The sequence below is a fragment of the Lasioglossum baleicum genome, chromosome 12 (genome assembly GCF_051020765.1).
Source record: "Lasioglossum baleicum chromosome 12, iyLasBale1, whole genome shotgun sequence".
Classification (NCBI taxonomy): Eukaryota; Metazoa; Arthropoda; class Insecta; order Hymenoptera; family Halictidae; genus Lasioglossum; species Lasioglossum baleicum.
The window spans coordinates 10,188,949-10,213,139 of NC_134940.1; the positions used below are offsets into that span (position 1 = coordinate 10,188,949).

Sequence of the window (24,191 nt, forward strand, 5' to 3'; positions counted from 1 at the left end):
GTTAGACATCTTCGTCTTCAGTACCTTCAGTCATTTAGGAATTCCTTGAATTAGATTCATATTATGGTATTCATAATATACTGTATGAAAAAATATTATTAGAACAGTATATTTACTGTAGCTAAACATAAATTATATCATTATTATTGATATATTACAGGAGACTGTAGACAGTAGAAAAAAGTATTTGTACAATGTTTTTTATCTTGATAGGAAGTGAAATCATTCTAAAGTAGACAGGAAAAACCAATTTTTTAATAAACCATTGAATCAAATAGTCGGTTAATGAATAAACTTAATTGTTTCACATTTCTAGTTGTTTATTTATCACATTCCTTCATTGTGAATGATCTTTACCGCTTTTCCTATAAGACACAATGTAAATTCCGGCAAGAATCATTTGCTCATTTCAAACGTCCGTACAACGCCATTTCACGTAGCGGCAAAACGTTCAAAATGTTATCGATAGGTACGTTACCGACTGTTGAAGATATTCACCGCTCTGTTGATAACGTTTGGCTACCAGTTTGAGCGTTTTGCCGCTATGTGAAATGGCGCTGTACGGACGTTTGAAAGGAGCAAATGATTCTTGCCGGAATTTGCATTGTATCTTACGGCAAAAGCGGCACGAATCATCTGTTCTAATAATGCGTGCAGCGATTACTATTTTTAATTGAATCATTTATTTAAAATAAAGTAATACAAGGTTTACAATGAAATCAACAACTAGATTCAAGACTTATTTTCTTTCTTTATACGTCACTTTATTAAAATCTTTATTGTATTGTCTCCAATAATCAGTACATATCATATACATTATATCCTAAAATAATATTAATCAGACTGTAAAAAAGACAGTTGCGCGTGATCAAAGCGTTTTCTTTGTATCACGTACTGTGCTGTGTGTAGAGTAAATCATCCAAAGTTAAAGCCTGAGAGCTGTTATCTCTCGCGTCCGAATTCAGCGAATAATTCTCCCTCCTGATACTGGTCTCGCGAAAATTTGCCGTGCCCATCAAACGCCTTGGCCGTCTATTAAGATCCACCTGTTTCAGGATTCGATGCAGTTTGTGGTCCGCTTCAGCCATGATTGGAGATAAGGTCAAGCTTGATGCTGTGCGTGTCCTCTTCATGCGAGGGCTTTTTGGGGATCTTGTTATTTCGGTTGTTCTGCGCCTGGCAGATTTTAATTTAACGCTTCGTAACATGTCTAGCGAGATCACTGGTCCCCTTGGTCCAGCTACAGTATTCTTTCTATTCTCCTGAAATACAGACGTCTCCCTTTACTCATTCTTCAACATAGTTACAGGTTGAAACAACACGCTAGAAGACCTCCCATCCATTAGTCATACGGGACACTTATTGAAATTTGGATGCAGACGTTTTTTGTTATTAAAGAACCTATATTATGAAGTACAAATGGTGCTTACTAATTGTTTCTAATGTACAGAACATGTAAATCAAAAATCTTACCAAAATATCCTATATTTTCTAAATTTTAAAATTCAAGTGGGGTCATTGTTTTCCAATTTGGCTTCTGGAGGTGTCCATAATCATCCCGCATAATCATCCCAAATAGTATAAGATTTAATTTTGCATTCAAATTTAGTTTATAAAACAATAAAATTATGCTGGAAGCTTGTATTCTCTAATTACCATTGTGTTGAAGATAAGTAAGTGTCCGGTGATTTATGGACGGGAGTGTATAAGTACCCTATCGCGATAGAAGAGACCCAGAAGCTTGAAGAGAAAACGCTGAGTTTATTGACCAATTATGTACTGTGGGTCCGATCCTCGCGGTTTACCTTAATATTCTGCGGTGCTTTTTTCAGGGTCACCTTCAGCAAATCCTCGACGGTTATAGCTGGCCTATTACGCAACGGCGTCGAGCACTTTCTCGAGGGTGTACTACTGATGCTTCTCATCGGAGTGGTCGGTGTGATCGGTAATATCGACGATTGGAATAATGGAACTGGAGGAGGAGGCGGAGGTGGAGGAGGAGGTGGTGGAGGAGGCGGAGGCGGTGGCGGTGGAGGAGGAGGACACGACATAGATGGAATCAGAATCGATGCCAGTGGTGGTGACATTTTTGGAGAATGTGTCTTCTTATCCTCTAATGTATCATGCAGTGTCTTCAGCTCCTGCATCATTGTCTCGTTGTTATCAGCCAAGATTCTTCGAATCTCTTTAGTCATGGCAGCGGACGCAGCATCGTTGGCCGCGCGCATCTGCAATCGGATTACCTTAATCGTCCTGGAAGATCTTTGACATACACACGTATAAAACTATTTACTCACGCGATTAATTTCTTCGGTCAAGTACTGCACCTTCTCCAAGAATTTATCAATTATTCGACCGTTCTCGGAGCGCAGATTAGCAACAGCTTCACCGAGCTCTTTGAGTTCCTTCGCGTTCTCCTTTACAGACGACCTTAGGATCGTTTGCTTGAACCGAACGTAGTTCTAGAACGATTATCCGATAGTTACCATTGCGCTGAGCTATGTAGGAAACCTAAGCAAGGTTACTCACTTTTTGTAAAGCATTCGCTAGCGTCTTCATCAACCAGTTGCAGAAGGTTATAATCTTATCTAGAATGTTACTGGAGAACATAAACGATTGATGACGACTCTCTTTCCAGCTAGAACGAGTACATTTCTGACAGTACCCGAGGCCCGCTTCAGCCTGAAAGCGGAACGTGTTTGTTCAATAAAAATCTATCAATTAAAGAGCACGCCAGTTTAAGGGGGTAGTCTCGTCTCCAGGGTTGCAAAGACGCGGGATTCGTCTTCTCATTTCTCGATAATGCAAAGATGGGGTTTTTCAGAAAAGATCAAACTAGGCCGCAGTCGCTTTCAGAAGTCTTATTTTTACGTTGACGACGCGTAATTTGCATTAGTCAATGCAAACTGGCAGCAGTGCTTGATAAGGGGAGGGAGCACGAATTGAGGGGAAAGTACCCTCTCTACGTCTGTATCGACACATGAAAGACAGAGACGAAGCGCATCACGTGACCGGCCGCGGCGGAAACGTGGGGCATAGCGTCGTAGAAGGGGAAGAAGTCGTAGTGGGGACAGAAGTCTTGCCCCGGGAATCTTCTTGTAATCTCGCGATAGTAGTTGTCGCAGCTTTATGCTTCCGAATAATGCAAATTACGCCTCGTAAACGTGAAAATAGGACTTTTCAAGGCGATTACGGCCTAGATTGATGTTTTATCTAGCGCTTTTGACTATCGAATAGGAGAAGACGCATCCCGCACGGTGTAAGTGTAAGGACTTACATCGCGCAGACTTCTACTACAGCTACCGCAGTCCGACACAACAGGTAAATCTACGATAGAAGCCGCGAGGGATTCGGGTGTGCTAGTGGCAACCGTTTTCTGTTCTTCTTCAGCTTCATCCTCGTTGTCAAACTGTAAAATAGTCCTACATCTTTTGGCAGGAGGCGGCGAAACATTGCACGGCGTAGGAGAAGGAAGCCTAACTCCAGCCGCCTTGTCATCTACCTTGCCAACATCTTCGAAAGGACGCTTATTGGTGCGTTCAGAGTTCCTCTGTGATGTTAAAATATGCGTGTGTCCTGTCAAAAAGCTTGCAATGTATTCCTGGCTTGTCCATACCTTGAAGCTGTTGAATTTTCTCAGCTTGGAAAGAATCCTGGTGCACTCGCTCCAATTGCCAACGAAAAAACTGCCGCTAGAATCCTGCGAAGTCTTCTCGTCTACTATCTCGTACTTTGCGCTATAGCTCCCTTGACTGCTCCACTTTTCAAAGTGTTCGGCGCTCTTCGTTTCGTTTTCGAATTGATTCGCAAGAAAGAAGTTCGGAAAGGACTTACCATCCTGCAAGGACTCGCATTTGTTCATCTCCAGTTTTATCTCCTGGTTCAACGACAAAGTTCTGTCCAATGGACAGTCGCTAGTCTCCGTGGGTATGACAACTTTTTTCTTCGATGAATCGTCACGGTGGTCGTCATCCTCGTCCGATGATTCTGATGTCTTCCGCCGTCGCTTAGGTGTAACCTCCGTGCTCAGCTGATCGTAGCACAACAGTTCCAGCTCCTGAGATTCGAAGAGCACCGATTCCGGGGAACGTTGCTCCAAAAATTGCTCGAGCGACCCACTCTTTGTTAACAGGGTGCTGTTATTTTCATTACTATCGATCGCATCGGTTGGACACGATCTCTGCAGCAACGTCTCCTGTGGTGTTTTGTGGTGGCCTTGCCTCCGGCCAGATTTTCCATAACTTTTCCGTTTCGGCATGATTTTCTTGAAGCACGACGCTACCATGCGAATTCGGTTTTCGTATACATTGCGCCTGCAGTTGACAACATAGTGCCGGTTAACACAACTTAAGAGCAAAGCATTTTCCGGAGCAACACTTCTTAAATAAACGAATCGCTTTAGTCTGAAGAACGCACGCCACTGCCGTTACTCCTCGTTTAAACTACCGTGAGGAACGGTTGTCGTTCCTATATACATGTACATACAGTTGACATTGCACGGAAGAACTATCGTTCGAACGTTTAGGTGTTTGTTTTGACACCGACAGACTTGTTTCAGTTGAAAGGAGTAGACTCCGCTCGAGTGAGAATGTGTGGCACACGCAACGTCGCTATGTCGGTGTGTACAACGTATACGAGAATTGCAAGGGTCTCGAATATTAACACTTTACCTACCGAAAGCCTATTAATAGGATTTTCAGTAATTGTGCTGTACCGAAAGAAAACATAGAAATTTTCTTCTGTTGAAGGTTCCATTAAGAAGTATTTAGCCATGAACCATAGTGAAGGGATTATTTATAAGGGATTATTATTTATTATAGTGAAGGGATACTATTTTTTGTGGCCGCATCGACCGCGCCCGACGTAGAAAAAGACAGCATGTAAACACGGATCACGCGGCCGAAGGCGCGACAAAAAATAGCGTATCGGTGAGACAATACCAGTGCAATAATGAAACATCTTTATTTTTTACTTATTTTTAATGAAATTTTAGCAATATATTTGTGACACAACGTCGAATGCGATAGAAAAATACATCGAGTGATTAGTGATTAGTCTATCAACATGCCTTATCTGTGGCGGTACCACGTTGACAGCTCTGTCGCTAACATTTGGCTAACAGTTTGAGCGTTTCACCGCTACGGGAAATGGCGCTGTACGGACGTTTGAAAGGAGCAAATGATTCATACCGGAATTTGCATTACATCTCATTGCAAAAGCGGCATGAATCTTCTGTTCTATTGATGAGTTTGGAAGGAGCAAATGATTCTTGCCGCTATTTGCATTATTTCTTATGGGCATAGCGTCAAGAACCATTTGCGCTATCCTTAGCAGCTTCTCAATACGAATATTGTAATTGTTTCATGAGAAAAGAGACTTTCGTGGCATGATAAATTGGGGGTATAATAATTATTGAACAAGTTTGATAGAAATGTTATTATTTTATTAATAAATTAGTGAAAACGTAGCGACTTGGTTGTATTTCAAGTACATAGACGTCGCTGCGATTTCCTGATCTGTGGCGACACGGCGACACACCGTCGAAGTGACGTTTCTACGGACACGTCGCCACACGCGCCTCCACACTATCCATCGCTGCGCATGCGTACTAAATCAGTAGCGAGGTTTACAATTCGCGTGGACGATTTGTGACAACTTGTTGTTTAGAGAGGACTCGAAATATCTGTGAAAACGGCGCGGACAATGTCGGGAAAATCGAAAGCATTTACCAAAGAAGAGGAGCTGCTTCTTCAAGACTTCTCTCGCAATGTTTCCACTAAATCGTCGGCGCTTTTCTATGGCAACGCACTCATCGTTTCCGCAATACCCATCTGTGAGTACACAAAACTTTACACATATACATTTGCCGTTGCTCAAATAATTTGAACGAAATCTTCAATGAAATTCAGTCCATGTTTATATCATGACTTGACGGACGAGCAAATTATTGCAAGAAGAATTCAGTTTCTTTGAAGATAACCTCTCTGTTTGTTTCAGGGCTGTTCTGGAGGATCCATTTGATTGATATTTACGCAAATCTAATTTCCTTCGTTTTAGTCACGTTAACGAGCACATATGCACTCGCACTTGCATACAAAAATACAAAATTCATTCTTAAACATAAGGTAAGATTATTGGGGTTAGATTTTAGCACCAGGTTTCGATCATTCATGAAATGAATTGCCTTTGATTCACAGATTGCAGTGAAGAGACAAGATGCCGTGACCAAGGAGATGAGCAGGAAATTGGCTGAAGACAAGAAGATGAGCAAGAAAGAAAAGGATGAGAGGTACACAGTTTCTCTAAGTAACTGTATAAATTACTTTTGAACTATGTATTCTCAGTGAATACTAACAAGTAACAATTTTTGCAGAATTCTGTGGAAGAAGAACGAAGTGGCAGATTACGAGGCAACCACTTTCTCAATCTTCTACAATAATGCCCTGTTCCTGGCCCTAGTAATCGTGTCCTCATTTTACGTTCTGAAGACATTCACTCCAGCTGTTAATTACATATTCTCCGTTGGCGCGACGAGCGCGTTGCTCGCGCTATTATCGACTGGTACCCAGTAATGCACGCGATATGAGAATATGTGACTGCAATCATTTGTTGTGTAAGGTGGTTTTGCGAGATTCTGTAATTGATCTTTTGATATGAATGAATGCCTACAAGTAATAAAATTTTCTCTATTTATAGTAATCTCGGTCGACATCGTTGCCGCTCAAAAATTTGGACTCGCACTTTTATTCAAACGTTTACATACGTGTCCCAGATTCTTAAACGGCAATGCAGATCGTTTCTGGCTTCTTTCTAGTTAGTCACCCTGTCCTGAAGAATGCATTAGGTCCCGATTCCTTGTTGTATTTGAAACGCTGTTACACTAGGACTACCGGATTTTGTCTTTGTATAGCAACGTAGATTGGTCAGTTTTGGTGATCAGTGGTTTTAGAGTTGAATAGGAGTCGGAAAAGAAATTTGTGTTGTATTTGAGTCACGATTGTGCTTGTTTTCTGTATAAACGAGCGACAAATGATTAATCGTGTTACACTTACCGGTTCTGTCACGGTGCCCAGCGAGATCCGGCGGGAAATTAACGGGCCGCGCTTATTATCAAATATTCCGCGTTCAGAAAACCCATGTTCCTGGCAATCGGCGACCGGCTGCATTAGCGACATCCTGCATCCGTTTTCGTCAGTGAGTTACGCTTTATCGGGCAGCCGATGATTCTACTATGAATCAATTAGGCGCGATCCTGCCGCGGATGACGGGTTATAACGGATCATAGATTGTAATCCATTATAAGCGTCGCAACGTGGGTCATTCTAATGCTTTATTTGTTTGTTTGAATTGGAGGCCTGCCAGCATATAGCCCGCCGAAGGAAAATCCCTCGCCAAATCGTATATTCTATTCCTGTGCGGCAGTGAAACTACAAACATTTACTTATACGATGTTCGGGCATTATAGTCTGTATCACAAATGTTAGTTGAATCGCAACTACATATAATTAGATTACATTTGGACTACAATAAACAATAATTAATCACTCTAACTTGTTTACTGTGTTCGAAATACCTCGGCGAAAGTAACTTCATTCCTTATGAAATTCCTCGTTTCGGCGAAGAAGGAACATATACATATATATATATATAGTAACTTTTTGTTTACTACTGACTTATTTAGCGCCGGGTTTATAACGGGAGTAGAAGATGAATAATATATGCTCGAGCAAATTTTGTTGAATAATTCATCAGTCTCAATAATCGTAAATTAAAAATGTTAGACCACTGTCTCGCAAACCTAGTGTTGAATAACTAAATCATATACTTGCAAGTTTAGAAATTAGATGCGAAACTATATCCGCAAAATGTTGAAGTTTATAAGAAAATGTTGGTATAAAGATTCTCTATCTTCTGGAAACGTGTTGCGCCGATTCAAATGCAATTAAATTCGATCATTTCGGTATTCGCTCTTGTATTTTGATCGCGTGCGATGTCGCCGAGTTTTGCAAGTATCACCAACGAAAGGGGCGGGACAGCTGCGTTAGGGAAAACCGTGTCGCGAGTTTCCATATTATAAGGAATTTGCATTGGCACAATCATAAGTGTGCATTTGGCAGAGGCGTATCAGCTTCCTGGTTTGATTTATCTAGCCCTCGTGATGTTGACGAATTTCTTCGATTATTACGCAGATATTCAGCCGATTCCGAATTGGAGGCCGGCGATCTCTTAGAACTGTTCGGAGGATCTTATGTCCGGCTGGACGATCGAGATGGCCGATAAATAATAATTTACAACGTTCGACGTACACCGTGGCACTTAGGCTCGGTGCGTTTTGGAACTTCTCCAAAAGTGTTAATCCGCATTCTCCAGACGGAACAGCTACGATGATTCTCGCGTTGCCGACCCACTTTATTATCCGGCAGTGTTCCATCAATAATAACCGTGTTACTCGCACCATCGGTAATCCTGGATCACATATCACGAACGTGTGATCTGGCCCCTCTGTTTCTCGTCTCCCGTTGGTTCAGCATCGATTTATACAGTCGTAACAATTATACGATCCCCTATTTCTGATCTTATACCGATGATCTAGACAGATCTTTATGCATCTGCGAGGTCAGTGAACATATAAAATACAAGTAATCCTGTACATCAAGAAAAATGAAGATTGCTTCTTCTATTTTTATTGTAAGAAATGTTCCAGTTCGCAGAATTTATTATTCCCTCGTTTTAATATTCGCGAAACAACCCGTGAAATAATATTACCCATAACATTTCAAGCATAACAAATTTAGCCAGAGGATATAGCAAATAAAATGCGTCTATGAGAATCCGAAAATGTGCATGCTTAAATTAGACCATTATCTTATAAATAACGATTTCACTTTTGGAATCCTCGGTTGCGGTAGGCAATGAAAAGCGAGAATAATTGGTGTGATCGCAAATGTTTGTTTACTGTTGTTCGAGACGACGACTATTCACTGCGGAAAAGACACTATTGACACTTTGGCACCAATCCACTCCGACACCTACAATTCTTTGTTAGGATTCGTCATCTTGGCAATTTGTCTGTGTTGACGAGTTTTCTGATAGGAACATTGAAAAGGACGGGCGGGGCCCATCGATGCAGATCCATATTCCCCATTATTCTTTTCACCTGTTTTGACTACCGTTGAAAGGAACGTCACACATTAGTGCTGATGAAGTAGGTTGAGTAATATTACTCGGTCCCTCAGACTGTCTGATCCCTGTCATCAATTGGGGAGTTTGAAAGTGATCTTGTAAACTACTCGAAATTAGGGGTTCTCGGGTTTGAAATGTGAAACAACCATTTAGATCTAATCCGTCAGGCTTGATCTGTGGAGCAATCTAAACAAACATGTTTTATGCAATAGATGACAGTTTGCGCTCGCTGTCCGGAGTCTACAAAAATTGCAGGATCTTCGAAGAGAGGGTTGAAATCCTTGTGAAGATAGGACAGTTTAGTGCATCGTCAGTATTAATTTAAGGAACAAACTAAAAACAGGAATGTCTGATGCAATAAATGGTACCTTGGACTCGGTGCTCATTCCCTATAAAAATCTTAGAACCTCTGAAAAAAGGGTTGCGCCCCTGAAAAGAGTGGCTAAGATTTTTCAACGTCTCATCAGGGTCAATTTAAAGAACAAAAAGAATTTAAAGAAGACTGTGTGGCTTTACCCAATACATGGTACTTTGGAGTCAGCGCTGAGACCCTATATAAATTGCAGTACCTCCGAAGAAATTCAATGCCTCGCCACAAAAAGAGACTACACCTCTAAAGAATAAATTTAATCCCCGTCCCTCGTGTCAATGTGACAGTTTTCCCGAAATAAGTTATACTGTTCTGCTGTTTGTAGGTCGAATTGTCCGAAACTTTGTGATCTTTTTTTCGTTAATGCGAAACACATAACTGAAAAACGTAAGATGTAAATTGTTAACTCATCAATTTGAATAAAAAAAAACATCAAAAATAACTGTTTTCCTTATTATTTCATCGATCTTTTAGCACTATCCCAATTTGCCACCGAGGGACAATGAGGAACAATTCAAGTAAAATGAGAAAATGTCTCTTGAAGAGTGAGAACGCGCTGGAACAGCTTAGAATTTAATCATCATCGACGTAAGAGGTCGTCCCTCGAGGATCCGCTATAGACCCACTTATTCTGTTCTAGATCAGGCGTGCGCCTAAATTACTGGCACTGGCCAGTGACCAGTCGGCGCATAGACATAAATTGTTTCTTTTGTTCCTGGCACCGCCACCTCTTGCCCCAGCTACAGTCCCGATCGTTTCTCCGCTTTACTGTCGCTTACGCGGATTGTACAATTTTCATTCTCTATTTTCGTAACCGTCTCGGGGGATATCGTTCCCGAGAAGACGTACGCGACACCGCTGATTCAATGAACGATTCAAGAAATCCGCGAGTCAACGGGACAGCCCCGCCGCGCCGCGGACATCTAAAATTAAAAAGAAACACTTTCGCCCGGAGATATTTACTTCTTGCGGCAGTCGTTATGCTACCTCGTTTTGTTTCTCTCGCTGTTCTAATTCAAGAATTGCGAAATCTGTTTTCTCCGCATTATTCTCGCGATCAATGCAACTTTTTAATGGTCCTCAATGGTTCTCATTATCCTGTTCGTTTGGGGTTCGAGTACAAAGTAGTCTGTGGATGATGAAACGTTTCCCGTAGGCTCAAGGAACTGCACTGTCTTCTCCAAACGTCCGGTGCCCACTGGTTTCACAAAAATATCTCCAGCTTCTTTACAGCCTGCTACCGACGGCAGTGGTTTCTTAGAAGCCATTAAAATTCTTACTTTGGATCCCAGTGAAGATGTAGGGTGCATCAACTTGATACCGTCAGACCAGCAATTATCTCTCGATCGTTTAATATCCGGAGCGTTTAGTAAATTTCCGTGAGATCCCCAGGGGATTTTAGCAGCAAGCAAACAGGTGGTTAGTTGTTAAAATTAAGTATTTGCAAATTACTGGAAAATCTTGTCGATTCTGCCCTTCGATAAGCTCTGCAATTTTGATTTTTTGGGGGATGATTGTTCGGTAGTCAACGTGTTGACCAAAATCGGTTTTCTATCATAGAATCACAGGCCTACGTTCGTGTTTTTCTTTATTCTTGTTACAGAAGAATGGGAGTGTTACAACGCATAAACAATTGCGACATTGCCGGAAGAATGTGATCGTAGTGAAAGAGGGAGTTCGAATCGAGTCGTGGTGGGCAAATCGGTTGCCGAAAACCTGTTACCATCGTTTCAGGAGACCGAGGGTGTTCCGGAGGATGAACAATGGGGTTCGCCCGAAGAATGCGTGTCCCTGGTGAAAGAGTGAGGACGAGGAAATGGCCTGGAGGCTGAAAGCCTCGAAGACGGCCCTGATTTCGAGCCTCTCGCGGCACCGTCTGCATCCCAGAAATAGCGCAAGCGCCTTTCCAAAAGCTTTAAGGCCCGCTACGAGAAGCGAACCGAGGCGGCTAGAACAAGACCGGACGAAACCGAGTGAGGAGAGGAGAGAGAGGAGAAGAGAGCTAAGGATTGGTAGCTGGAGGTAGGGCGGGGTGCGGTCCGGGTCTGCCACGCAACCGCTATATCCTCCAATTCAAATATTACCGCGACGGTGGCCGTTCTTCGTGACAGTACTCGACAGTCAGCAACACCACAACCATATACAACCACCGATCCTCTGTCCGAGTTAAAAAGCAAAGACCCGTAACTCGCGAAATAAACCTAAAACGCCCACCGGCCTGAGGCCAGTTGCACAGTAGTATAACCAGTGTTTTAAACCTCTAAACGTTTTAAGTAAGAAAAAAAGACCGCGCCACCATGGTATGTTCTATTGATGATATCGTAAGTCGTCGCCCTGGTAAACATACACGTTTTCCTACTGTTTATTTATTTATCGTATTTTTTTTCTACTTAATACACGTTGTTGATGACCGCGCCTCTCTTATCGCCTGTCTCTCTACTATCTGTCTATTCGATCCTTCCGGCGTCAGTGTGAACGACTGTTTCTTGAACTGTTTAAAGACCAATTTTTCTAAAGGAGTTCCCTTCGTTTCTGATTTTTACGATTTTTCGAGACTATGTCTCTAAAGAAAAAGGTTTTCATGTTCTCCGGAGTGTAATCAAATTTTTGAGTGAAGGAACTTTGGTTTTCGGTTCGAAGTTTTGTTTGAGTTGATAGTTCTACTCGAATGCTTTCGGTTTTAGTTTAACAATGTTTTGTGTATGTTTCAACAAACTGTACTCGACAGTGGACGAACCAGTGATAACGACAACAGTTAACGCACGAGAACTGTTAGTTCCAGACGGTAGAAGCGATCGTTTACACTGCCTGACACGGAATGCCTGCATCCACTGCACTCTCTGTCTCTCACACATTTATTTTACTATTTTTCATACTAGTCTCTGGCCTGTGATCTTTTTGTTTCACTTTCTTATTTACGTAGTGCACGACGGTCGAAATTAATCGTGGTTACTGTTGTCCCAGAGGCCGAAGTCCTGGAAACGTGATTGTTTCTTACATGGCGAATTTCTGTTGTCGAGACGTCTTCCTTCCTGCCTGATTAAAAAAGACATGAAATTTCACTAAATATATCTTACATATAACATTAAAAAATTATCCAATTGATTAGTTGATAAATTTCGTTTACAAATGTTAGAGAATGTATGGAAGAAAGACTGCGACTGTGTGTCCGACCACTTGCGGCTCTTTCTACTTAAACGAGTAGCGAGCGCCGCAAGAATCAGTCCTATTTTTTAAAAACTATAATCGACGATCTCCGGTGTTCTTTCCGTATAATAAAACTTGCAAGCCATCGAACAGTGAACATTAATTAATTGAATCTGCACGAGTTCCATCGGATCGATGTTAACATTGCACGAACATTTCGAAATTTCCTCCAAATTAATTCGACATGACGCTCTATTCGTAACAGCTCGCAGACTCTGTGCAATTAGAATAACAAAGTCTCTCACTTCTCTGAAATAATATTCTCGAACGTCTCTATTCACATGGGAATAATTAATGAATTAATCTTTGCAACGAGTATCTCCGTCAGTGACACCGAGTGCGGAACAGACGTCTCCAGTTTCATTATTTTTGTGTTCACAGGCCGATGAACTTCCCCCCGAACAAATTGCTGGTATGTAACAATCAGTTCATTAATTATCGACGTTAATATCGATTGTCGATCGAATCGGTTCATCGCGAGAGGTTAAATAAGAACGCTGGTCGACAAGATCGGATGTCGAAGAAGGAAGTATCGTATTTACCGATCGCGACTATATTTAGATATTGCAACGAAATTAGCGTTAACGGTTAATTAAGAGGGACCACGGAAATGTGGTTCTCTCTCTCTCTCTCAAGTGACTGCATTCTTATACTAATTAAAAATACGTTCCTCGATTGGGCTAAAAATTAATTTTAATAATTAAAAGCTGTGATATGCTGAAACAAATATAATGAGAAACTTTTTTCCTATTGGAGTAAATAATCTAATAAGTAATTTGACATTAGATTCGAAACAGCTACCATTACGACGTTCCTTATCGTTAACAGTATAAAAACTAGTATTAAAAAATTGAATATATATCTATTCAAGGGGTTGTCTCCAAGACAAACTACTCAAACAGCGCCATTAAAATTCGATTTACAACAAATCTAGACAACTGAACACCATCTTAAGAATGTCATGAGCTCCCCTGCGGATGTTCAGCTAGATGAACGACTGAAAGATTCAAAGGAGTTGCGGGTCTCCCGTAAATTGAATGTTCGTCGAACATGTCGCGCCATTCTTGGCTTTCCGGTATTTCAATCCTCCCGACACTCGTCGAAAGCGAAACGGTATCGTGTTTACTGGACGCAAACTAAATTTAGCCATCATCTCTCTCTCTTTCTCTGTTTCTGTCGGGCGTTCGTCGACGAGAACGTTTCCCTTACGGCTCCCTGACCCTTTCGTCAGCGCTAAGCCCCGTTCAATCGTTCCGGAAGATCTCGCGGCCGCGTCCGACTATCTTTAGTCCCTTCGTCGCGTCGTCTCTCTGAAACCCGCGGACCAAAAGAATAGGGTTGCTCTCTGTTCGGGTGCCAGGCCACGATCCCCGGGACAAAGAAAGCCTGTCGTCGGTTTCAAAACCCGCGCGGCCCGGTTTACGCAAGCGGGGAACACGCTCTGGCCCGACTCGAAAACGCTGTTTTCGCGATACGCACGCTGTCAGCCGCCCGGCAGCGGCTTTGCGAAAACAATGCAGCTTGTTTTACATTTATTTGTTGACTCGCGCCGCTGATTTATGCTTCCTGCTGAAAGCTCGCTACGCCAGGTGCTCCGTCTTCGGTTTCGACCCTCGAACAATTTTCTGCGATTTTCGGCCAGTGGTCGCTGAAGATTCTTGCCAATCTTTCGTCCACTTTATGTTGACTCCCTTCGGCTCCTCTGTTTCATTTCTTCCGGGATTCTCCTGGTTTTTGATAGTCTACCAAGGGGAGTTCAATCTTCGCTTGTTACATATGGACGCAGGGGTTGATTCTACTTCTTTAATCTTGCTACTCTCCTTCACTTCTCTCTATTCTTCATTTTTTTCTTCGCTTTTACAATTTCTTCATAGTCAGATTTTCTTTTATTCTATAGTTCTGATAGTTCCATGAGAGCGGTTCAAACTTCCCGCATACAGAGGGTTGATGTTACATCTTCAATCAAAGCTCATCCTTCATTTTCCTGATTCCTCGAATTTCCCTTCTCTAATTTGTCTATCGTTCTGATAGGTTTACGGAAAAGACATGAAAGGTTGATTCTGTTCCTTCAATCTTGATGTGTCGCTCTACCATGGCATTAAATTTGTTTAACAGGAACGATCGGAGAATTCGATGTTTAATTTCTGTTTAAACCCCTCGACTATTATGAAAATTGATGATTGGACCTGGAAGTTCGCGACCGGAAGCGTTGCGGCTTCAGCAACAGCCAGCCGATCTTCTTTCGAGGATGGAACGAGGAAAGCCCAGCTTAAAAAAAAAATTGAAAATAGAGCGAAGAACGAGCGGGCCGGATAAGTTATCTCCGCTTCTACAAGCCGCGTTCCCAGAGTTTATTTGTGCTTCGATTCGATCGAGGGCAGCCAGCGGGTGCCTATGTATAGCTGCGGAACCGAGTTAGCGCATATCGCGTGACGATTCGATCGCGGGAATCGGATCGGTAAAAATAGAGGAAGGTTTCTCCAGAGGGAAGCGTTCTCCGGCCATCGAAAAATAGAAATCCGCCTCCGAAAAATCACCGACTTTCGTTCCGACCCGAGGATCCCGGATGATCCTTCTGGCAACCTCCTTTCATCTTTACAAAAAAATTCTCGACCAACCTCTGACATTTACCACACATTCAAGCAATTATTTAACGAATAATTGATAAACTCTTCCGTCACCGATCTGAAGCTTTCGTAGAATTCGATGTAGTTCTAGAGTATTTTCCGTATTTTGTACAATAATTATAATGAAAACATTACATGAGCCACATATTCTTTTCCAACTACGAAGAGTTACATGATCGTTGATAATAGTTATCATCCTTACATTTCTCCTCATTTTCTTTTCACGTTACCATTCGATTCAATTCTTCAACCATCAGTCTACCCAATAAAAGCATCAGAATAGTGCAAATTAAATAATTACACGATTCACAGTTTGTTATCTTTGCTTTCAAAGCAATCCTACTCCTCTGTCGTACAATAAACCGTTTTTAAACTAGAAAGTGATTGGAGAAACCGTAATACACTTGCTGAAAAAGGTTAGGCTCCTTGCCCCTAACTCAGCTGGCCCTTGTTCGTTGTTTTTCGGCATGATAACGAATTTGTTCGCCTGTAAATTGCCGTAAAATTTCACGGCACGGATCGCCGCCAGTCGACATCGATAAATAAACGTTCTAACTAGTATGAACGATGGTGCACCAGGCCAAATAAGCATCGAGCCAGAATCGCGGGGGTACGGAAGGGCATTAACATCGGATTCTAAATCTGAACCGTATCGTCGAGTGCTCTTAACCCGACGCACCGACGAAAGTGAGGCCTAAAATCCTTCCGGCGCGATATTTAATCCTCGGCTGCGACCGGTTCGATGCGATCGTCTAATTATAAATCCGCGTGCATTCTTTCACGGGCAGAACCGTATCCGATTTTTTCCCCCCGCAGTTCTGCGCAAAGCTTTTGACAGCTTCGACAGGGAAAAGAGCGGGAGCATACCCACCGACATGGTCGCCGACATCCTCAGATTGATGGGCCAGCCCTTCAACAAGAAGACCCTCGACGAGCTGATCGAGGAAGTCGACGCTGACAGTAAGTAGTATGTGTCGGCCATTGGTCAGACGCCGCAGAAACGCTTCTAACACATTGTCTTCCGGCGGTTATACAATTTACACAATATTTATTTTACATAAAAATCCACGGTCTACCGATCAGCCCCAGAGAAAAGCAAATTAAAGATTAATCCCGCCTGTAACTTGCAGTAGAGTGAACCGAGATTATAGAATTGTTGGTAATTTACAGAATCGGGACGCCTCGAATTCGAAGAATTCGTTACGCTAGCCGCAAAGTTCATTGTTGAGGAGGATGCTGAAGCCCTCGAGAAAGAACTTCGGGAAGCCTTCAGGCTCTATGACAAAGAAGGTAGGCTCATCTAAGGCTCGGTGAAGTTAGCAGAATTTATATAAATGGTTACGTGGGACGTGCAAACGTCCCACGGTTATTGTCGCGCAACTGGAGAACGGGAGACGAGATCAAAGCGAAAGAAGAATGGAGAATGATATATATCTGGTCCACCGAAATAGCCCACTGTTCTCGGAACACGTAGTAAAAACGTTGTTGACGTCTCGTCTCGCATGGGAATGAAAGCTGACCGAATTCGAGCAGGCTGACGGGCCGCCGGCCAAAAATCGGCCGCGTTTCGTCACGAATCCTCTATGAATTACGATTAAGCCAAAGAGTTTCGGACGTGAATTAATGCCGGCGGTTCCGCTCGCTCAGAAATCTTCCTGGATCTATAAATCCTGTTGTGCGATCGAACGCTAATTGATCATCCACGCGCGTCCCACGAATAACGCGATTTTTTCACAATACTTTCAGTCGTCAGAACCACCACGTCCAATTAAAAACAGATATTAAAATAGCGCTAGATAGTTTTAGTATGAAATTTTGATTGAATTTATGGGCCGAGATAATGCAAGACGGCGACCGGATTTTCTCCACAGGAAACGGCTACATCCCGACTACGTGTTTGCGTGAGATCCTGAGAGAACTCGATGACCAGCTCACGGACGAGGAACTCGACATCATGATCGAGGAGATCGACTCCGATGGATCCGGCACCGTAGATTTTGATGGTAAATTTTTCCTTTGATCTGCATGCTAGCGTTCTCTAAACAACAATCTTCCCAAACAGCAGAATTTCTAGATTTACACTGAGAGGCTTTGAATGTGTTAGTAGTGCTGCTCCTCTTACTACAATGTTCGTGCATTGGTCGCGTAATAAATAACGCCAGCATTTGTTATCGCTTTTGAGAGCCAGCACGTGCTCCTTCGGCATACATTCGGTTTATTTATACGTTATCGATGAATCGGGACCGCCTTTTCGTGGCTTCCTGCTAGTTACGCACGCTGACTCCAAGACTAACGTTTTTCGATGGTTTAGAATGATTTTATAAACAGGATTATATTAATACTTATAATTAGACTGCGGAATTCATAAATTCAGAAAGTATTTTGTAAAATGAAAAACTTATCTCGCTGGATAAAAATAGAGTAGCCATGTCACCGTCTGTTAACGCGAGAGTTTACAGGGATCGTCGCGATCATTGTTTCCAATTTATGAAGTAGCAACAGGGTAGCGATTATTTTCAAGATCGCCTCGGTATTACATCACGTTGGAATCCAAGTTTCCTGTGTCCGCGGGTACTGTCCAGCTCGCCGACGATTCTGAGTTATGCAAGATGACACCGGTGGCTCGGTCCAACTACTGACTACGATACACGACACTTGGCATTTCTCCTTTTCGAACAACCTGCAAACTGCTTCGCATATTAGCAATAATTTATCCGGCACGTAGTGTTGCCAATACCAGCGGGATAGACGGCCCCGGTAAATAGTAAGTTAGCCGCGTCTCGCCGTGCCATCGATACGACTGTTCCCTTTTGTTTGTCTTGGACAGTTGTGACAGCTACTTGTTAATACTTCCTCAACGCGTCGTATTTTAGGCGGATTGTCTTCTAAGTCCTTGTGATTTATCGCCCGACTCCAGGGCCAAACGTTTTACAATGTGCTTTCGTATAAATTTCCAATGGAATTTGACATTCAACTTCTACAGAATTTCATGATTGCCCCTTTTGTAGGCAACCGTTCTTGTTTATTCTTTGGACGTTCCTATTTATTTATAGAACAAACAATAATTATATCTTATTCAAATATACATTTGCCGCCGACCTAGAATTTATTTGTTTACACATTGTTTGCCGGGAATTATTTATAGCTGTGGACTCCTTAATAGCAATTTTAACAAGTTACACTCAAGTAATGTAAACCTAATGATTCCTTTTATTAGATTGTTGCATTGACTGTCAACAAATGCATCCTTTTATCTATATTCAAAATAGAATTGAATTCCTTCCGCTAATCTCTATTATTTATGGTTGCTGTTCCAGAATTCATGGAGATGATGACCGGAGAATAAACGGACTCTGACTGATGGAGAAGCACAATCCAACTCGAAGACGATAAATGTGCGACGTTCGCGTTACTTCAAAAACTAATTATATCTGCGTGTTTCTAAAAAAGGAAAACAAAAAAATAATGCATTGCACGAGAACAATGTCTGAACAAAATGTAAAAAATCGTACAAAAGGTCTCCTCCTAACGTCATGACGCGTCTCCGGTTCTACAGGGGCAAGTTCGTCGGATCTCGAGACTTAATTTTTATCAAGAAATGGCGGTCTCACGCCTATTCTCCTTCTGTTTAACGAGTGCCGCATAATTAACCGTTTCGTACGCAAATGATAATTAATTATAACGTAACGAAATCACAGGTCTCATACACTTGCATCAAGCCTGCTAAGTTTTTTCATGGACAGTATTTATTGTTGTTAATAAAATACCATTAAAAACGACTTCGCCGTTGTTCCTTTCTAAACGTAATTACACCTAAAACATATACAGCTACAGGTAATTAAAACCCCTGAATCGCCTAGACTCCCTTTTATTTCATTAACATTTGATTTATAATCACAATAATTCGAGACTTCTTTGTAATTGACATGACAATAGTCGCAAACGTAACGTGGTACAATACTTTTAAAAAAATAGAGTCACTAGCAATAGACTAGAAAGTTCGATAACTATATCATAATAGTGGCACTAATCAACTTTAAAATTTTCGACGCGAACAATCGCGGAACGTATCGTTTGCAATACTCTGAATCATAGATACGCTAAATATATATGTATATATATATATATATTGTTTAGAAGAAAGTGTGTCGAGCATAAATTAGTAAATAGCGAATGACTTAGAACACTATACGGACACGCCCATACACGGACTAGACTATCGTTTACAGGGAACAAGAGACCACAACTGTTGTTTGTTCGAGATTAAATTCCTTGTTTTTGTTCCAATGAACATCTTGCTTTTCCGTTTTCTCTCGCAATATAGAACTTTTACAGATTCAAAATTTGTTAATAGCATAATAGAATAATATTTTAATCTGTGATTTTTATTCGTGCAGTCTACTTTATCTCATTACATGACTAATTTCAGCTCGTTTATCAGGAGAATTCAAATAATTCTACCGTACTTCGATGGTCCTCATGCTTAGAATGAGAAAAAGTTTCTCGCTTATAATATATACAACGATTTCTTCACTAAATGCTGATCTAACTTCTGTCTTTTTTTTTGTCATCTAGATTTTGTAGTTTACTACAAAGATTAAAATTGGAAAAAAATATCATCTTCATGCGATCGAAGGTTCTGCGAACAGTGTGCGTACTCAGTAATAATTACAATCGGCTGAGCAAAATATATGCAAAAATCGAAGTTAGAAAAATAAAGAACATTTCTGATCGGTAACCTGTTGATTCGTACTCCGTTTTCTGCTCCGATGTATTCGATACATACCAGAGTCACATTTATACTAGAGTTTGCAAATCATCCTCGTCCAAGTCGGTCTTGTCGGAGGATTCAAATAAATGTCACATCTTGAATAAATGCGGAAATTCATTGCTGATTTCGCGTACCGACTGTTGATCCTCTTGGCTCTCTCCGGTTTCCTCGCAGAATATTCTGTAGAACAATTTTATCTCAAAGAATGGTTTTGTACAATTTTTTACAGATAATTTTTATTTTACATAAAGGACTATATGCGAACCTTGTGAAGCATTTCAGTAGGTCTTCAGAGCGATATTTATGCTCGTTGTAGCTGGAGGTCCGTAGTACTCGTCTGCATAATTCTAAATACTGTCTACGCTGTAAAAATAATTATTAAATTGCATTTTTTACTTTTCGTGAGAAATTATCATGTAAATTGCGAAATTTTCGTCTTCCACAAATATTCACGATATCGTGGCGCCACCTTCTATTTAGAAACGAAAAAAATTATAACTAAAAGTTTCAAATACCACCGCAATTAATTACAGAGAGCGCTTTCACACGACTCTTTTTACAGAATTGAAAGACGAAAATATTTTTGATTAGATTTAGTACCTTATCCCCGGGAAACATATCGTACAGCTGCCGCAGAATAATATCAATTAGAACCTTTACATCATTGGTGTAAAAAAGTCCCGCAGTAATATCGTTATTGAAGAGATCAATAAATAATTTGAGTATAGAATGAGGTGGGGGCGGTTCGTGGTCAAATATTCGCACTGGATCCTCTGAAATCGATGTTTTCTTAAAATCTAGTTCAAATTTTTACATTATTTTAACATACCTTCTCTATTAAACAGGAGCAAAATTTTCTCGGTGAAAATTTTTGCTATTGTTCGTTCCTTCAACGTGCTCAAGACTATGTTCTCCGAATTTGTGAATTGTAAATTGTAGGACAATATCAAATTCACAAATAAATCCGAGATCTGGTCTTCCAGGTCCATGTCTGGGGGATTTTCAATTAAATCCAGAACAAAGGATATGAAATCTGGACCCAATTGCTCTGCAATAGAATTTATCATTAGAGATTTTTAATTAGGATAAGGGTATACTACCATTACACACATACAATTCATCTAAATCTAATGTAACACTACCTACTTTACTCACCCAAGTGTGTAACTGGCATGGGTTCACCCATTGAGAAAATCATAGTAAGCAATAACGAAGAATAATTTAACTTTGTTACGTTTCTAGGATTACTCTGCATGTCCCTGTTCAGAGATACATTTTAAATTGTTAGTGGAACTATTACATAAAATTATTTAGAATACAATAAACGGTACCTTGCCAGTTCCATAGGCAGCACGCTATTCAACATTATAGTTAAGATCACAGAATCCAAACTACACATTACTCCAAACGACTGTAACAACAATTGCCTAATAGTCCATCTGGGTTCCATCTGATAATACTGTATCAGTACGGTAACTCCATTATACTGATCCTGCTGCAAAATATATCTAGACACGTTCGCATCTGCGTTTGTCTGCAAAATTGAATCATGTATACATGTAATCTGCTTAAACACTATATAATTCGACTTTCTAATGTATTTCAATGTACCAATATTGAGGTAAGTTCTTTGATATAATCAACAATAACACATTCATCTTCGTATAGCATCCAGTTTCTCTGTTGCGAATCTTCCTTGCAGGAAGTAAGCTCTGTAAATATTACTTTCAATCTATTGGCGTCGTAGGTCTCCTCCATGCTCAATTGCGACACGGTAAACGGTGTCTCCAATTGATGCACTAGCGCATCAAAGTAGTGGCCTACATTCTTGGGCAACAATTGTTGGAGACCAGTAACCACCACAGTGACTGCCACCTTGGACATCTCGTAGCTTAACTGAGTATTCCTACGAACTTGGTCGAGTAATTGGTAAGCTGTATGAGAATTAATATCACATTTAGTTTTCATAGGCGAACTAGTGGGAGTCTGCCTGTTGCTGCCATGCGATGGACTCTTCCGTATCTCAGACTGAATCTTCTGAGTCTCCGAAGAAGACTGCCTTGGCAAGGACTGTCTCCTCTGCTGACACTGCGGTACAACAGGTGCTTCCTCCTCTTTGTCTTCGCTAGCATTAGTGTGCAATGTAGTTTGTGCTGTTGCGTAAGAAGTATTGCTAGGAGCCGTGTTAACGTCACCCTCTTTGGTATTATAAAGAGGCGAACATATTTCTTTGCTAGGCGTGCCATTCCCAAAATCAGGAGGCATCGGAGCTTGCTTCTTAGTCTTCTTATTAGACTCTGCCTGTCTCTTCTTCTCTATCAACTTTAAGAGAAGATCCTGCTTCTCCACATACAAGGATCCAGTTTGCTGCTTGGTCTCTGTTTTCACATTTTCAATGCAATCCTCCAAAAATTCTAGCAACGTTTGAGCAGGAACCTGAAAGCAGAGATTCGTTATTCGTTATTCTAGTGATGAATTTTTGTCTTTTTCTGCCTGGAAGGTTTTTGAAGTTTATAAAACGTAGAGCTAACACATGTTACAATGATTTCGCAATCATACCTTGATGGTAGAGACGTAGTTCGACGGTATGTATCCGATAAGCCCGTTTCTGTTGACCACCTGCCACCAATTTCTCTGCTTGGTGTTGGTCTGGTATAGAATGAAATAATCGCCCTCCTGGAACGTGAGGGTCTTTGCGAATGTGGCCTTGAAATCGTAGAGAGCCTTAAGCATTTCATAATTCTCTGGGTGCGTGAAACAACGACGTTAGACAAATTTAAAATTATTGTTAGGACGCATCGGCAGAATATGACAGGTGATCATTGATTGATTTACCGACTCACCTAACCTCACGGTATTGTCACCCATGGTCGCGGATCGAAACGGAGAGCGATTTCCGTTCACGAAGGGACAACGCCCAGATGAAAAGTAAACGGGAAGTGGACTGCCTACCGCCGCTCACTAATTTCACTTTCATTCGTGCTCGACATTACTTTTTCCACGGTGTCCTTTTTTGCCCGCCGACTATATATGTATATAGATTCGAGAGGCCCTCTATAACGCAAGATTGGCGTAGGCCAAATGACACCGGATTGCAGTTTGCAGTTGCAATTGGTTGCAATACTGCAACTGCATCAGCGGATACAATACCCAACGCATGGGCAGATTACGGTCGCATCTATAATCTATAGTCGCTCACGCATAACGCATTCGACCCTCACCTGCACACGAACGATAGAGCAATAGAGTTTTCATGTTTATATTCGATCTCGAATAACGCAGTTTGAAATTATATTATACTAGCATAATTCCCGTTAATCCTGAAGGACGTCCGCGATAAAAACAGATTCGTGCATCCTTTTCGGCTGTCTGTACTAAATTTCAGCTTTCTTGTCTTCTATAAGTTTCGAGATTATTTTATCGTTACAGAGGACAGAGGAACTATGGCTATTATATATATAATGCCCACAATAAACCACAATTTAGCATAATAACTTATCAGCACGAATCATATACACATGCATTGCATCGCATAAACACCCGGATACCATATTTTATTCGAATTCAATTCCTTCTAGTATAGTTCATGAACTGGATGTCAATGATAGTCAACGGGGTGATCGCATCACAAAAGAATTAGAACAAAGTGGGAGCGAAAATAGAACATTTACGGTCGCTTAAAGGGGTAATGGTAACGCATGTAAATAAAGGTGGTAAAATGAGGAAGATTGGCTATAAACGCAAAAGACAATATCATCTCACCTCGTACGGTTGCGCAAAGCAGAATGCTACGGAAACCCTCTGCTTCCCGTATAAATACAAAGGCATCTTCCCACTCTAGCTATATGTATAATTTCAATCGAACGCATGCGGACTCGTTGCATACTGCAGTTTGCAGTCGCTATCACGGCGAAGGTCGCTGGAGCAAGGTCAAAAATGCAGCAATTCTCTTACCGTAACAGCTTACTTCTTTAATCGTGTGCCCTGATTTTGCAAAATGCAAATACATACGTAGCATTCCTTATCAAATTAA

General features: G+C 41.3%; 4 protein-coding genes across 10 annotated transcripts; 2 read left to right on the forward strand and 2 right to left on the reverse strand.

Annotated features, from left to right (window-relative positions):
- Window positions 1-762: 762 nt before the first annotated feature.
- On the reverse strand, window positions 763-5,536 carry LOC143213851 (uncharacterized). Of its 3 annotated transcripts, XM_076434137.1 has the most exons (6): window positions 3,617-5,536; window positions 3,278-3,550; window positions 2,530-2,682; window positions 2,298-2,462; window positions 1,806-2,228; window positions 763-1,262 (listed from the first exon to the last, which is right to left on the reverse strand). In XM_076434137.1, exons 1-6 carry the CDS (start codon window positions 4,283-4,285, stop codon window positions 888-890), a joined length of 2,058 nt encoding a protein of 685 aa, XP_076290252.1. In that variant the 5' UTR covers window positions 4,286-5,536; the 3' UTR covers window positions 763-887. The 3 variants fall into 3 exon arrangements, with proteins under 3 accessions (XP_076290252.1, XP_076290251.1, XP_076290250.1); XM_076434136.1 differs by having other exon boundaries at window positions 1,839-2,228; window positions 3,278-5,536; XM_076434135.1 differs by having other exon boundaries at window positions 3,278-5,536.
- Window positions 5,537-5,698: 162 nt separating this feature from the next.
- On the forward strand, window positions 5,699-6,699 carry LOC143213854 (translocon-associated protein subunit gamma). The gene is made up of 4 exons (XM_076434144.1): window positions 5,699-5,833; window positions 5,998-6,125; window positions 6,198-6,289; window positions 6,374-6,699. The coding sequence occupies exons 1-4, from the start codon at window positions 5,704-5,706 to the stop codon at window positions 6,570-6,572; spliced, it is 549 nt and encodes a 182-aa protein (XP_076290259.1). The 5' UTR covers window positions 5,699-5,703; the 3' UTR covers window positions 6,573-6,699.
- A 4,833-nt stretch (window positions 6,700-11,532) lies between these two features.
- Tpnci (troponin C type I) lies at window positions 11,533-19,166 on the forward strand. Of its 2 annotated transcripts, none has more exons than XM_076434145.1 (6): window positions 11,533-11,874; window positions 13,142-13,172; window positions 16,204-16,347; window positions 16,558-16,677; window positions 17,259-17,390; window positions 18,705-19,166. In XM_076434145.1, the coding sequence occupies exons 1-6, from the start codon at window positions 11,851-11,853 to the stop codon at window positions 18,731-18,733; spliced, it is 480 nt and encodes a 159-aa protein (XP_076290260.1). In that variant the 5' UTR covers window positions 11,533-11,850; the 3' UTR covers window positions 18,734-19,166. The 2 variants fall into 2 exon arrangements, with proteins under 2 accessions (XP_076290260.1, XP_076290261.1); XM_076434146.1 differs by having other exon boundaries at window positions 11,539-11,853.
- Window positions 19,167-19,239: 73 nt separating this feature from the next.
- On the reverse strand, window positions 19,240-24,083 carry LOC143213852 (NCK-interacting protein with SH3 domain). Of its 4 annotated transcripts, none has more exons than XM_076434142.1 (10): window positions 23,921-24,083; window positions 23,002-23,379; window positions 22,718-22,902; window positions 21,770-22,594; window positions 21,490-21,692; window positions 21,314-21,417; window positions 20,988-21,206; window positions 20,759-20,931; window positions 20,424-20,521; window positions 19,240-20,338 (listed from the first exon to the last, which is right to left on the reverse strand). In XM_076434142.1, exons 2-10 carry the CDS (start codon window positions 23,024-23,026, stop codon window positions 20,248-20,250), a joined length of 1,923 nt encoding a protein of 640 aa, XP_076290257.1. In that variant the 5' UTR covers window positions 23,027-23,379; window positions 23,921-24,083; the 3' UTR covers window positions 19,240-20,247. The 4 variants fall into 4 exon arrangements, with proteins under 4 accessions (XP_076290257.1, XP_076290255.1, XP_076290254.1 ...); XM_076434140.1 differs by having other exon boundaries at window positions 23,463-23,936; XM_076434139.1 differs by having other exon boundaries at window positions 23,459-23,936.
- Window positions 24,084-24,191: the final 108 nt, after the last annotated feature.

Excerpts from the sequence above, each read along its gene's own strand:
- LOC143213851 (XM_076434135.1), bottom strand. The coding sequence starts at position 4,285 with ATGGTAGCGTCGTGCTTCAAGAAAATCATGCCGAAACGGAAAAGTTAT. Across the intron at positions 2,683-3,277 it reads GTAGTAGAAGTCTGCGCGAT|GCTGAAGCGGGCCTCGGGTA; the intron begins GTAAGTCCTTAC and ends TTCCGCTTTCAG. Across the intron at positions 2,463-2,529 it reads TAGCGAATGCTTTACAAAAA|AACTACGTTCGGTTCAAGCA; the intron begins GTGAGTAACCTT and ends TAATCGTTCTAG.
- LOC143213854 (XM_076434144.1), top strand. The coding sequence starts at position 5,704 with ATGTCGGGAAAATCGAAAGCATTTACCAAAGAAGAGGAGCTGCTTCTT. Across the intron at positions 5,834-5,997 it reads CGTTTCCGCAATACCCATCT|GGCTGTTCTGGAGGATCCAT; the intron begins GTGAGTACACAA and ends TGTTTGTTTCAG. Across the intron at positions 6,126-6,197 it reads AATTCATTCTTAAACATAAG|ATTGCAGTGAAGAGACAAGA; the intron begins GTAAGATTATTG and ends TTTGATTCACAG.
- Tpnci (XM_076434145.1), top strand. The coding sequence starts at position 11,851 with ATGGTATGTTCTATTGATGATATC. Across the intron at positions 11,875-13,141 it reads TATGTTCTATTGATGATATC|GCCGATGAACTTCCCCCCGA; the intron begins GTAAGTCGTCGC and ends TTGTGTTCACAG. Across the intron at positions 16,678-17,258 it reads CAGGCTCTATGACAAAGAAG|GAAACGGCTACATCCCGACT; the intron begins GTAGGCTCATCT and ends TTTTCTCCACAG.
- LOC143213852 (XM_076434142.1), bottom strand. The coding sequence starts at position 23,026 with ATGGGTGACAATACCGTGAGGTTAG. Across the intron at positions 22,595-22,717 it reads ACTACGTCTCTACCATCAAG|GTTCCTGCTCAAACGTTGCT; the intron begins GTATGATTGCGA and ends CTCTGCTTTCAG. Across the intron at positions 20,522-20,758 it reads ATATGTTTCCCGGGGATAAG|CGTAGACAGTATTTAGAATT; the intron begins GTACTAAATCTA and ends TTATTTTTACAG.